Source organism: Anomaloglossus baeobatrachus, chromosome 5, assembly GCF_048569485.1.
Source record: "Anomaloglossus baeobatrachus isolate aAnoBae1 chromosome 5, aAnoBae1.hap1, whole genome shotgun sequence".
Taxonomy (NCBI): Eukaryota; Metazoa; Chordata; class Amphibia; order Anura; family Aromobatidae; genus Anomaloglossus; species Anomaloglossus baeobatrachus.
The window spans coordinates 324,519,133-324,532,955 of record NC_134357.1 but is presented as its reverse complement, the minus strand read 5'-3'; the positions used below and the strand labels follow the sequence as shown (position 1 = coordinate 324,532,955).

Below are 13,823 nucleotides of genomic sequence, written 5' to 3'. Positions count from 1 at the left end.
CGAGGCAGTGACAGCCCTGCTGCGCCGTGACCGGTGAGTATGAAGCGCTTGGAGAGAGACACTGGCAATGTAATGTCACAAAATGACGTCCGGCATTACTGTGATTAGTTAAGAAGCACAGCATGTTTATTGGCTGCAAATCCGGCACTAAAACGGCTGGACGAGACATCGAAATATAGCGAGGCGAATACACAATTACTCGCTATATAACGAATACCCCAAATACCGTACTATTCTACAAATAGCGAATACTCGCTCATCACTACATGTGATGTTAAGATTAGTATTTGAGGGGAAAAAGTGACATATGTTCTTCAGAGCACTTACAGGCGTAAATATAATATTCGAAAACTTGATTAGCCGCAAATTTGAATTTTGACAGTTGCTTTAATTTCTACTCAGGACCTTGGGCATTTTATTTATTTTTTTCTGTAACTGTACTGCTTCTCAATCATTGCAATATTTATTTTTGTTTTTATTTAGTTTCAAGAAAAAATATTGGATATTACTTTAAAAATTCTAGACCACAGTACTGAACACAGAAGAGATGCAAAGAAAGACATGAAATTGAGAAATGACCCAAGTTATGTGGGAAGAATGTTAAGTGGCATGGTAAGGACTGCTTTATTTAAACATAACCCACAGTGGTCAGTGCTTTATTCATAAGAATCTTAACATTTCAAATATTCCTAATTTACATACAATTACATTGATATCCTAAAAACAAAACTTTCTTGGGCCCACTGGCCTAGCAACGGGCCTAATATCCCTTAATTTCTGTCGTTGCTCATTCCACTAATATGGTGCCACTTGCAGCTGTCCACATTCTGCATAGGTTAAAAAAAGTTAATCTTACTATGCCAAATAGTAAATTTAAAGAGAACATGTCACACCAAGTTTGTGCTCTTCTATTCATTTCTTCACTGAATACTCTGCTTTTTGTTTTACATCCACTGTATGGTTTCAGATGCTAGTCTTTGGCTGAAGTCACATTAGCGTATGGCATCCAATGCGAGAGCAACGGATGCGATATTGTCGCCCAGGGTTATGGGGTACTCTGTCCCGGGCGGTTTATAACTAAGGAATGTCACTTTGGTGGCCGTTGCCCGGTTCCGTACCCTGGGTGCTTTTTGAAAAGGAATATTTACAGGGGATTGTTGAATAAAGTTTATACATGACGCTACTTGCGGTTTTACGGCTATAGGGATTGAGCCGCCACTGCAAAAAGTCCACTACTGGGGCTAGTGTTAGTGGCAGCCTGGATTTTAGGCCCTCCGCAAGCAGGGACAGGCCCCAGAGAATAGGTGTTACAGATGGGTGTTGAAAGAAGGTAGGCCACAATGGGAGTTAAGTGTAACTGGTTCTTTTTACTCACTGCAAGCTGGTAACTGGTCACCGGAGGCCGGCTGGTCTTAACCGCAGGTCGCCTAGTCCCAGTGCCGATTTAGTTACCTGGTGGCTTCTTTCCCCTGCACCTGTCTTTGGTTGGTGGGTCCCTGTGGCGTAGAGTGGCTGGGGGTCCACTCCTGGTTGTCTTCTTCACCAGTCCGTGTGACTGTAACGTGAACCCTGTGGGGTTGGAGTCTCTGGTCCTATCCCCAGTTCTTCCTTTGCTACTGAGTCCCGAACTTCAAGGTCAGTGAAGTCCTTGATGGTCCCCTCACTGTCCAGATTTTCAGATCTGCCTGGAGCTTTTGCCTGACCTAGGATTCTGTACCCCGTTGCTGCGTAGTCCCGGGAGTACTCCACTGTACTCCACCGGCAACTACCTGGGCCCTCAAGTCACTGTTCACTCCTGTCAGTCCATCTGCTCACTTTCACTGTCTCAGACACACTCTCCTCAACTACCACCATTACTGTCTCTTCTCCACTGTCTGCCCCTCCCACCTGGTTGTCTAGTGGACTGGAGTGGCTCCATCTCTAGGCAGTCATCCATTGGTTTGATCCTAGCCTGGTACCATTCTATGGGGGATAATTTAAGGAAAAACAGGGATTTCCTGGAGTTTGTGTTACCGGCACTGGTTTTCTGGGTCTCTAGGGGGTAGGCCCTGCATCCCGGTGGGGATGCAGTACCTTGTAGCTCCTTGATGGCTTCTGGGGCGTTGCAATATGCTAATGACCCCCGGCTCAGGCTCTGCTGCGTGCATGAACAGTGTCATGAGACTGTGACCGAATATTGCAATCTGGCCACAGCTGTGAAGCTGAGGGCAGGCACTGTGAAGGAGAGGAAGGGGTTAACATTCAAGTGCAGTCTGATGCTTCTCTCGCACCCATATACTTGAATGGGTGCGAGTGATTCGGCTCTAGTAGAAAATCGTAGCATGTTGCGACTTTTCTCACATCCAGATTCTCACATACAAATTGACAGTATTTTAAATATTTAATTTTGATTTAAAAGATGAGTAACAAACCTAAACCATATGCCCACTTTGCTGCACGTTTTTGTGACAGTTTTTTATATGCAATAGCTAGATATCGAATGGTGCACCCTCGGATCTGGGTGGTTATTAGTCAACGGGCCGGTGTAGGGGGTGGGATGTCACAGCAGCCAGGCCTGGTTTTGTGACCCCTGCGGGGTCAAGAAATTGGAGATGATGATGGGGATAGTAGTTATTCGTGACGCCACCTGTGGTGTGCGGCTAAAATAGGAGCCGCTGCTGCAAGAGGTTTCCTGTGAAGGCAAATGGTAGTGCAGCTAGGTTGGTACAGCTCTCCACAGGCAGAGGTCAGGCCCACAGGGAGGTTGGGAGTAATAATAATCTTTCAGCGGAGCGCAGGGTTGGAGGTGTTTAAGAAAGGGAGCAACACAGGGGTTGACATCAAAGTTCTTTACTCACTGAGATGTCACTGCCTTTGGACTATCGGACTCCGCTGTCATGGGCTCCAGCCAATCCCGGATAGTTCGGAGTTCAGAACCGGTGTTTCTTTCTGTGAGTCCTTTCTACTTGCGCTGTGTTGCGTGCATCATACACAACCGCATGTGACCGCATCTTGCCGCGACTCCATTGGAAATAAATAGAACAAACGCATTTGTGATCCGGTTTTGCGGCAAAATACTGCTGTGAGCGCTGCCTAAGAAACCAACTTCAGCATCATCTATTTGGGGTACTTGCCTATGCTGACGTTTCCAGGAACAGCAGGACCTTCACACTGCTACCCCATCCCTGCACAGCAGCCATTACAAGGTCATTGGTTTGGTGGGTGGGAGAGTGAATGCACCACAGGAAAGGACTGAGAGCCAAACTATTGTCACAGGGTCTGTAGCCCCTAAAAAGCTGCATGTCCTCTCCTCTGCTCTGTCCTAGCTGCCTCTAGTGATAGAACACTGGAGCAGAAGGATTCACATTGTAAGGCTATAGTCACACACAGGGCATCTTTCATGTGCGTTTGAGTGAATCTTATTTTCTGAAAAAGCACCCGCGGCAAAAAGGCATTTGTTTTTACTAATGCATTCTGTAAATGAAATCTATTAACTGGAGGACTCAAAAACGCGGTAAGGCTAAGATCACACAGGGCATCTTTTGCTGATTTTGGTGCGTTTGTGAGGTCAATAAGATGTTCCTAATTGCATGCATTTCCTTCTCCAAGCAAAATCTGAGATTTTGATTTTGCTGACCACACTGGGCATCCTTTGTTGGCTGCGTTTTTGAAGATGCAGCCAAGAATGCAGCATGTCCATTCTTTTTGCGTTTTAAGGGTGTAATCACACACGCGTCTTTTTTTTTTTTTTTTTTTTTGTTTTTTTTTTTTTGTTTTTTTTAACCAGACTTTGCTGGGAAAAGGAAAATCATGCATTTTGGTGCATCTGTGACCTCAAAAACACAGCAAAAGATACCCTGTGTGAACTTAGCCTTAGGCTTGGTGTGACTTACTCCCTGCAGTGGTTCCGGCCTCTGTGTTGGCAATTGATGCCATTGTGCCGCTCCCATGCCCAGCAGCCGACGCTGCTCAGATCCGGACCTTCTCCGTGGGCAGTGGCTTGAGGGTCTCCGGACCTGGGGGTCTCGCGGACACTCCAAATAGGGGGGGACGTAGTTATACGGGCTAGACCGTAGTGAGTTCAAGACGCCACCCACGGTGTGTGGTGAGGTGGGACACCACCGCTGCTGTTGTGGGGCGCCCGGGGGCTGATGTTGTGCAGCAAGTTGTTTACCCCTCCGTGGGTAGGGATGGTGGCCTCAGGGCCCAGTGGTGCAGTGCAGGGGATGGTGACCACAGGAAGTGTAGTTGTACTCACTTTTAGTAAACACACGAGTCTCTGATAAACCAAGGTGGTGGTGGCTGGTGCCGCGGCCGGTTGCATTCTGGTCCCCCACCCGGCTGGTGGTCTCTATCTTCTCCATGCACTGTTTGTTTGTGTGTGTGTGGTGGACTGTCCTTGTACAAAACTCAGGAGTTCGCTCCCGGCTGGATGTGGCCTAAGGGGCCATGCCCGCAGACGATGGCCCCTGGGATCTATGGGCCCTTGCGGTGACCTCTTATTTCTAATCGGTGGGCTGTTGTCTTCTATGAGGAACTTTGGGTGGGACAGGACCTCTAGTCCTGGCCTCAATTGGTTAATTAGCTGGTTCCAGTGGTTTCTGGTGCCGGCTTCAGGGTCAGAGTACCCCCCCGCCTTTTGTGCTACGGTTTCCGGGTCGGTTCAGTGTCGATACAGCCGGGCTACAACCCTGTCCCAGTCCACCTCTGTTCTGCCGAGCAGTCTTCCAGTCTCCTGCTGACGGAGACCACCGTCTGCCTCCTAGCCAGTGGTACCAGGGCTCCTACCCTGGTACCGTTTTTAAATTGGTCTTTCCTGCTGGAGCTAGCTCTAGCCCACACTCCTCTCCAAACTGAACTTTACTTCAGACTTGACAGCCTAGACTGACTTTTCCCGCCCCGGGCTCTCTAGACCCCTGGGTGGGCGTGCACCAACTACCTGGTCACGCCCACTGGTGTCTATCTGTCCCTAAGGGGGTGACTAGGGTTTACTGGTTGGTGTGTGTTGCTTTTGTGAGGGAAGGTGTTGTGTAGGGGCCTATTTGTGACTACCTGGTTTTGCCAGGGCGTCACACCATCATAGGGCCCCTGCAGCGCCTGCTACTGTTGGTACTGCCACTTCACTCAGTGATGGCCTATTACAAAAGTGTGCAGGTTTTTACAACACACTGTGCGAGGTATAGTTTTTTTGAATGTTGAGATTTTACTTTTGGTCTTGGGGAAAAATTATATATATATTATGGTATTAGACCCATAAATGCCACCTTAATATTGGTTACCATCTGTTTTCCCCTAGCCAGATAGGTACAGGTTACTTCAATAAGGCTTTGCTTGTATTAAAGAGCTCCAAAGGGGATCAGTACAGTGTTTTCAGAGCTCACTGTTCATGTATTTTTGAGCAACTTCTAGTTATGCCTAAATTGTGAAACTTGTTAAAGGGAACCTGTCACTACTTTTTTGGACTATAAGCTGCGGCCACCACCACCGGGCTCTTATATACAGCATTCTAACATGCTGTATATAAGAGCCCAGGCCAGGGGTATAACATTAAAAACACTTTAATACTTAGCTAAGGGTCGTGCTGTGGGCCTTATGGGCGTCTCCATTGTCCGATGCCGGCACTACCTCTTTTGGCCATCTTTGCTCTCCTTCTCTAGCCGCTGTGCATGACTGGACCAACATCATCCACACTCGCCAGCATTCAGGTCCTGAGCAGGGCAGATAAAAGTATTGTAGTGCGCCTGCGCAGGATCGGCGAGTGTGTATGACGTAGTCGCGTCGTGCACCCAGGCTTCAGAAAGAGGACGAAGATGGCCAAAAGAGGAGGCACCGACACGGACAACGGAGACCCCCATAAGGTCCACAGCACGACCGTTGGGTAAGTATTTTAAAGTGTTTGTTGTACCCCCAGCCTGGGCTCTTGTATACAGCATATTAGAATGCTGTATATAAGAGCCCGGTGGTAGTGGCTGCAGCTTATAGTCCAAAGAAGTGGTGACAGGTTCCCTTTTAAAGTAATTGATGCAAGATTTGTCTAAGTTGCGTTGAATCGGGGACATTTAGTATTTCTGGATCAAAGCACTATATACCAATTTTACATAATTAATCTTTGTGGATGGATCCAAAATCTGTCCAGGTTTAGTAATTGTCCATGAACTGAGCAAATTTATTTTACCTTTTGATATTGAGGATCTGCCTCTATATTTGTCCTATATAACCGCACCAATGAAATTCAATATACAGCGCGGACATACCTAGAACTCTCTGTACTTGTGTACTCAATGCAAATCATGTGCATATTGTTTTTAGATTAATAGCCAAGATGACAATGGAGTACTTGAGGGGAACTGGAGCTCGGATTATTCTGGTGGAGTGAGACCTACGAAATGGAATGGAAGCAAAGACATCCTCACTCAGTGGGCGGATAATGGATCTGTCCGATATGGGCAATGTTGGGTCTTTGCAGGAGTTCTCTGTACAGGTCTGTAATATACATTGCTGTTTATAAGCTGTAAATCGGGAAGTCCTTTCAACATATAGGTCCATTGGAAAGTTCAAAAATTGAGCAGGATGAGTGATAATCGGGATGCTTCCTGTAAACCCCACTGAACATCTGAATGGGATACTTATCTACATTAGAATGCAGGTTGAGGTCAGCTGCTTCTTTCATTTTCTGTAGGACTGCCATGTGCTATACGCAGTGTTCCAAAGTATGCAAATGCTATATTTTGGGGAAGAAGGGTGTCCTAAATGGTCTAATATTTTTTTTTTTTTTTTTGTCTGGCAGAAACCTTCCTCATTGTGCCTTTATCTGCTCAAACCCATCTCTGCTGTGTATACATCACAAATCTCTCCACAGTATGATCACGTTTAAGTTTCATAATTTTTAAGGTTAACTGTAGACTTGAGTCCATAGTTTAACCTACAGCCAAACTATTGATTCAGAGGAAGGCAAAAACCAATGGGGCAGACACTGAGCTCCATATTAAGAGAAAAATTCCTTCCCAACTCCACATATGACAATCAGACTCATGAACATAACCGGTAATATTTTTTCAAGATGGGAATACAGGCCTTAAATTTTAGTAGTGAGTCAATGATTACAACATAAGGCAGATGGTTCCATAGTCTTGCTGCTCTTACAGTAAAGAATCTGCATCTGTGATTGATTTAAAACTTTTCTTCTAGAAGTAGAGGATGCGTCCTTGACCTGGTCACCGATCTAGGTGTAGAGAGATCATTAGAAAGGTCACTGTACTGCCCAATCATACATCTGTACATTGTAATAAGATTGTCACCTAAGCCTTCATTTTTCCAAATTGAATACTCCAAATTTAATATCCTGTCTTGGTATTGCAGTTCACACTTTTGTTTAATAACCTTGCTCTTCTCTGCACCCACTATAGTTCAGCTATGTCCTTCTTATACACCGGAGACAAATTGTTCCCAGCATTCCTAAAGTGTGGTCGCACCAGTGACTTGTAAAGGGGGAGAACTGTTATGAGCAGTAATTCTTCCCATCATTAGATTAACCTTGGTGGTAGCTACCTGACACTAGTCAGTAAAGTTGAGTTTGCCGTCCACCCAAGTCTTTCAGTGACCGTTTTACCCAGTGTTTAACAATGAAGTACAAAATTATACATTTTATTTTCTCTGCCGAAGTGCATGACCTTTTTTATATCCATATTAAACTTCAATTACCATTTCTCAGCCCAAGCCTCCAGCTGCCTAAATCCTTCTGTAACCTCAAATTTTTTTCCTCCTGTATGAATTACCCTGCAGAGTTTAGTATCTGCAAATATTGAAATTTTACTCTATGCACCCTTTAAGGTCCTTAAAGTTAAAAGGCCCAATACCGAACCCTGTGGTACCCCACTGTTAACTATGACCCAGTCTGAGTGTGTTCCATTAAACTATCCTTTTGTTTCCCATCACTGAGCCAGTTCTTAACCCAGTTACAAATATTTTCCCCTATTCCCATTACTCTCATTTTATGTAACAACCTTTTGAATGGCACGGTCTCAAACATCTTTGAAAAGTTCATATAGGAAACATCCACTGCATTTCCCTGGTCTGGAACTTGCCTCATCACAGAAGCTGATGAGAATTTGATAGGACCAATCCCTCATAAACCAATGTTGAAACTCGGTCATGAGGTTATTCATGATTCTCCAGGATAGCATCTCTTAAGAAACCCTCAAGGAATTTGACCCAAAAGTTAAATTTACCAGCCGATAATTAGAATTTCCATTCTGATTGTTCCCTTTTTGAATATAGGCACCACACTTGCTATGCACCAGTCCTGTGGTACAGACTGTTATTGAATATGAAGATTAAAAATAATGGTCTGTCTATTATGGTGCGTAATTGCTGCAGTACGTGGGGAAGTACTGTATGCCATCTGGGCCTTAGGAATTATCTACTTTAGTGGCATTGTACTTTTTGCTGGGTTAAGCAGGTGCGTTCTAATGGGGAATTTATGGTATCCCTGATCAAGTCATCTGTCATGGGATTTTCCTGTATAAATACTGTAGAGAAAGACTCTTAGCAAATTTAATGACATGAAGAGGATGGCGGAAAGGCTAGACTAGTTTTGAGGGGCTTAACACTATCATTTTTGAGTTTCTAACGGTTTTATGTAGTTAAAGAATATTATTTTCTATTACGTTCTCTGGTAATGAGTCTTTCTATAACTTTTTTTTTAGAATTATTGAATGCCTCCTCACTAAACTCATGCTTTAATTCTCTAAACACTATCTTTTTGTGATTTTATTGTGCACCTTACAGCTCTATGTAGTCATAGTGATGTCCTCCAATTTCTTGCTTGTTTAGTTCCATAGGGTATATATTGTGCACAGGTCTTATTCCGGATACTTGTGTCATTTTTCTTTATGTAATTTTTAAATCTCAAAACATTGTCCCAGTTTATGGCATGACGTTCATCTGAGATGTTGGAAATTCGCCTTCTTGAAATTTAGTTTCATAGTAACCCTTCTATCATAATTCTTAAAGGTTGCATGAAGACCTCCAACCCCTACATTTGATATGTGGTCCAGCCTATTGCATCATTAGCTCTCAGTGCCCCCCTGCTTGGTGGGTCCTGAACCACTTGTGAAAAGTAATTTTTTCATTTGTCAAAAATTTGTTTGCTTTGTTGGACCTGCAGGTTTCTGCTCCTAAATTTATTTCCGGGTAGTTTAAGTCCCCTATACTAATGATGTCTCCCTGATTCGCTGCCTAATCTATTTGCTTTGAGGATATTTTCTGTTGCTTCCATTATGTTTGTAGACTTGTAACAAACCCCTCTAAGTATTTTATTTTATTCTTTTGCCCTCTTATCTCCATCCATAGGGACTCCACATTTCCATTAGCCTTTCATACATTTTCACTTAGGATGGGTTTTAGGGACGATTTTACATATGACACCTCCCACCTTTCTTTTTTGTATGGTCATTTCTGAACAGACTGTAGACCTGTAAATTAATAGTCCAGTCATAGCTCTCATGTAGCCATGTCTTCATTAGTCCCACCATATCCTAGATTTTTTTTTTCCCCAACAATATTCATTCTAATACCTCCATCTTGTTGGTGTGGCTTCTGGCATTAGTGTACAAGCGCTTTATGTATTTACAGTGCCAACAAGTAGTATTCAACACTCTGCAGATTTAGCAGGTTTACACATTAGGAATTAACTTGGCATTGTGACATTAGGACTGTAGATCAACCTGGAAGTGTGAAATGCACTGCACCAAAAAAGAATGTTATTTCTTTTTTTTATTTTATTTTTTTTTAAATTGTGAAGTGTTTATTCAGAGGGTCATTTATTATTCAACCCCCTCAAACCACGAGAATTCTGTTTGGTTCCCCTAAAGTATTAAGAAGTATTTCAGGCACAAACAACAATGAGCTTCACATGTTTGGATTAATTATCTCTTTTTACAGCCTTTTCTGACTAATCCAAACTTGGTCAACATGGGAAAGACAAAGGAGCATTCCAAGGCCATCAGAGACAAGATTGTGGAGGGTCACAAGGCTGGCAAGGGGTACAAAACCTTTTCCAAGGAGTTGGGCCTACCTGTCTCCACTGTTGGGAGCATCATCCGGAAGTGGAAGGCTTATGGAACTACTGTTAGCCTTCCACGGCCTGGACAGCCTTTGAAAGTTTCCACCCGTGCCGAGGCCAGGCTTGTCCGAAGAGTCAAGGCTAACCCTAGGACAACAAGGAAGGAGCTCCGGGAAGATCTCATGGCAGTGGGTACATTGGTTTCAGTCAATACCATAAGTAACGTACTCCACCTCAATGGTCTCTGTTCCAGACGAGCCCGTAAGGTACCTTTACTTTCAAAGCGTCATGTCAAGGCACGTCTACAGTTTGCTCATGATCACTTGGAGGACTCAGACAGACTGGTTCAAGGTTCTCTGGTCTGATGAGACCAAGATCGAGATCTTTGGTGCCAACCACACACGTGACGTTTGGAGACTGGATGGCACTGCATACGACCCCAAGAATACCATCCCTACAGTCAAGCATGGTGGTGGGAGCATCATGCTGTGGGGCTGTTTCTCAGCCAAGGGGCCTGGCCATCTGGTCCGCATCCATGGGAAGATGGATAGCACGGCCTACCTGGAGATTTTGGCCAAGGACCTCCGCTCCTCCATCAAGGATCTTAAGATGGGTCGTCATTTCATCTTCCAACAAGACAACGACCCAAAGCACACAGCCAAGAAAACCAAGGCCTGGTTCAAGAGGGAAAAAATCAAGGTGTTGCAGTGGCCTAGTCAGTCTCCTGACCTTAACCCAATTGAAAACTTGTGGAAGGAGCTCAAGATTAAAGTCCACATGAGACACCCAAAGAACCTAGATAACTTGGAGAAGATCTGCATGGAGGAGTGGGCCAAGATGACTCCAGAGACCTGTGCCGGCTTGATCAGGTCTTATAAAAGACGATTATTAGCTGTAATTCCAAACAAGGGTTATTCCACAAAATATTAAACCTAGGGGTTGAATAATAATTGACCCACACTTTTATGTTGAAAATTTATTAAAATTTAACTGAGCAACATAACTTGTTGGTTTGTAAGATTTATGCATCTGTTCATAAATCCTGCTCTTGTTTGAAGTTTGCAGGCTCTAACTTATTTGCATGTTATCAAACCTGATAAATCTGCAGGGGGTTGAAGACTACTTGTAGGCACTGTATCTGTACCTCTATTCCTGCTTACTGTATGGTCTGTCCTAACTAGTGATGGGCAAACCCGAACTGTAAAGTTCGGGGTCTATACAGCACACATATTCGTGCACACGATCCCGAACACGAGCTTTCCTGGGAAGCTCATGTTACAGTTCAGGTCTAGTTCGGGTCCTGGGACTGTAAAAAAAAAAAAAAAAGCACATTAAAAACATTATGATTAGATTTACAGGTCCCGTGACGCATCCTGCAGACCCGCTCAGCCGCTATCTCCGGCAGCTTCTGCTTTTGGGTCCGATCATTAACTTCCGGGGGTATTCAATGCACTTTTCGTCACTCTGCAATCTTTGACTGTTTTCGGCCGTATTCGTGATGACATCGGGGTTCGCCCGAGTCCGTGGCTCATGGACTCAATTGAACTTTGACTGTCATTGTGCGAGTCTCGCATCAGTTGTGCGCCATGATGGGCAATATCTCCTGACAGGAGCTGGTCGGCTGCATGTATTTCTGTGCAGCTGAAGCGCTCCTGTTGTACAGCCATGCCATGTGATGCAATGTGAGACTCTTGAGTCATATGCAAGTGGAATCCTACCCTCAGTGTCAGCCTGCTTCTCGCTCTGTAGAGACTCTTGTCTATACAGAGTGATGAAGCAGAGCTGACATTGCTTTCCCTGTGGAATACGTCGGACTATGGATTTTTTTTTCTAATAAAGATGGAGTCTCTAAATGTGTTTTTCTAATAAAAAAAATTTTTTTTGTTTACTAGAAATTCATGGTGGCCATGTGTAATTTGGCATGACACCATGAATTTTGGGCTTAATGGCAGCTGAGAATACAAAGCTGGTATTCACCCCCTTATTACCCAGCAAGCCACCACAATCAGGGCCGCTGGATGAGCCAGGTAAAGCGCCTGGAAATGGCGCTAACAATGTGCTATTTCCTGAGGCGGCTGCGGTTTTTAGTATGGGGGCTCAGAATGCTTGGGCCTTTCCACGCTGAGAATCCCAGCCCCAAGCTGCCTGGTTTTACCTGACTGGCGATCAAAATACGGCAGAACCTCATGCATTTTTTTTTTTTTTTATTTTTAAATTAAAAATTAATGGGCTTCTCTGTATTTTGATTGCCAGGCAGATGAGGGTGGCAGCCCGTAGCCGTCCGCTTTATCTGCGCTGAGAATCAAAAATACTGTGGCGTGCTGCGTCATTTTTTTAATTTATTTTTACACTATGGCTATTCGGTCCCGCACACAATCACGCTGTCACACAGAATGGGTGTCGGATTGGCTGTTGGAGTAACCTTGCATCTGCCCATATATTCTAGATGCTAGAATGTATGGGCTGGTTTCAGGTTACTCCCGCATCCAATCACAGATGCCCACTCAAAGCGTCTGTGATTCTGTTATTTTAACAGTAAAATAAAATAAAGAAATATTTTTTTTGAAATAGAGAACTCCTCTATTGATCAAAAAAACCCTCCGATGCAGTCCAAAGGCAGGTGGGCATCTTCAGCTCTGCTACATCTGTGCATGGAGACACACACAGCACTGCTCACATACTCAGCTGAGGACAGTCAGACTTCACCCGAGTGCATAGCTGCGGCCAGTCAGCTGTGCCCCCGGGTAATCTCCACTGACTACAGGACCTTCCATGACTTTATAGCCATGTGACCATCTGTAACCCAGGAGGTAAAATAACATTCACACCAGACTGGTCACATGGCTTTGACGTCATGGAAGATCCTGTAGTCGGTGGTTACCCGGGGGCACAGCGATTATCGAACCCAGAAGCAGAAGCGGCCGGGAGACAGTCTGCAGGACGCGTTGCGGGACCTGTAAGTATACTGACAATGTTTATTAACTATATTCTTTATTTTACAGCCACCCCCCCCCCCAACCCATCATCCTATAACTGTAAATTCCTGTTTATCTGCTTATGTAGGTTTGTGTTATCTCCGACCCCAAACTTTACACATTATATGGGCGAGGCTCCCTATCCTGAACATCGGGGGGGTTCACCCATTACTAGTCCTAACCCCTCCCCCAATTAGTGAATGACCTGGGCATAACTTCTTTACAGTAAGACGTCTTTCAGCCAGTCTTCAGAAAAAAAATCTGTTTTCATATCTTGTCCAAGGTATTGCATTATTTGACACTTTTTCAGCATCAGAAATCCTTTTTCTTTCCCATATTGCTTAAAACCTGTTTCTTATGCAATAATGTGGAACATCCTTTAATTAGTTTTTCCTCTAATTGTCTCACCTAATTATCACAGGTGTTTGAGATTGATTTGTGATCCAAAGAACCCTGATAAAAAAAATTCCATCAGTTTATTTGAAAAACAAAAAAAATGAAATCTTTGAAATGTAAATCCATTTGCATCATTTGGAACGTGTGCATGGCTTTTCTCCAGACTTCGCATAGCGGGTTAATGGAGCAGCGGTTGAGCATGTGCACTGCCACTGCATTGTAACGGGAATAAATGTGTTTTGACTACATTTACATTTCTGTAGATATCAGAAAAATCCTTTACCAGTGTTTCATATGCTGGTCTTATTCCAAGAATAGAGGGTACATCACCTGGGATGCTCCTACAATGTTCTCCTGCCAAATAGAAGAATATTGTTGCACGCTATGCTTTGGTCTCCCCCAGGTCATGG

General features: G+C 44.2%; 1 protein-coding gene across 3 annotated transcripts in view; it reads left to right on the top strand.

Moving 5' to 3' along the window:
• The window catches only part of LOC142311399 (protein-glutamine gamma-glutamyltransferase E-like), a 70,102-nt gene that overhangs the window by 36,568 nt on the left and 19,711 nt on the right, over positions 1–13,823 (top strand). For all 3 annotated transcript variants that reach the window (XM_075349785.1, XM_075349784.1, XM_075349786.1), the window contains 2 exons: positions 484–612; positions 6,289–6,460. In XM_075349785.1, the coding sequence (XP_075205900.1) occupies positions 484–612; positions 6,289–6,460 (301 nt within the window). The remainder of the gene's footprint in view (positions 1–483; positions 613–6,288; positions 6,461–13,823) is intronic.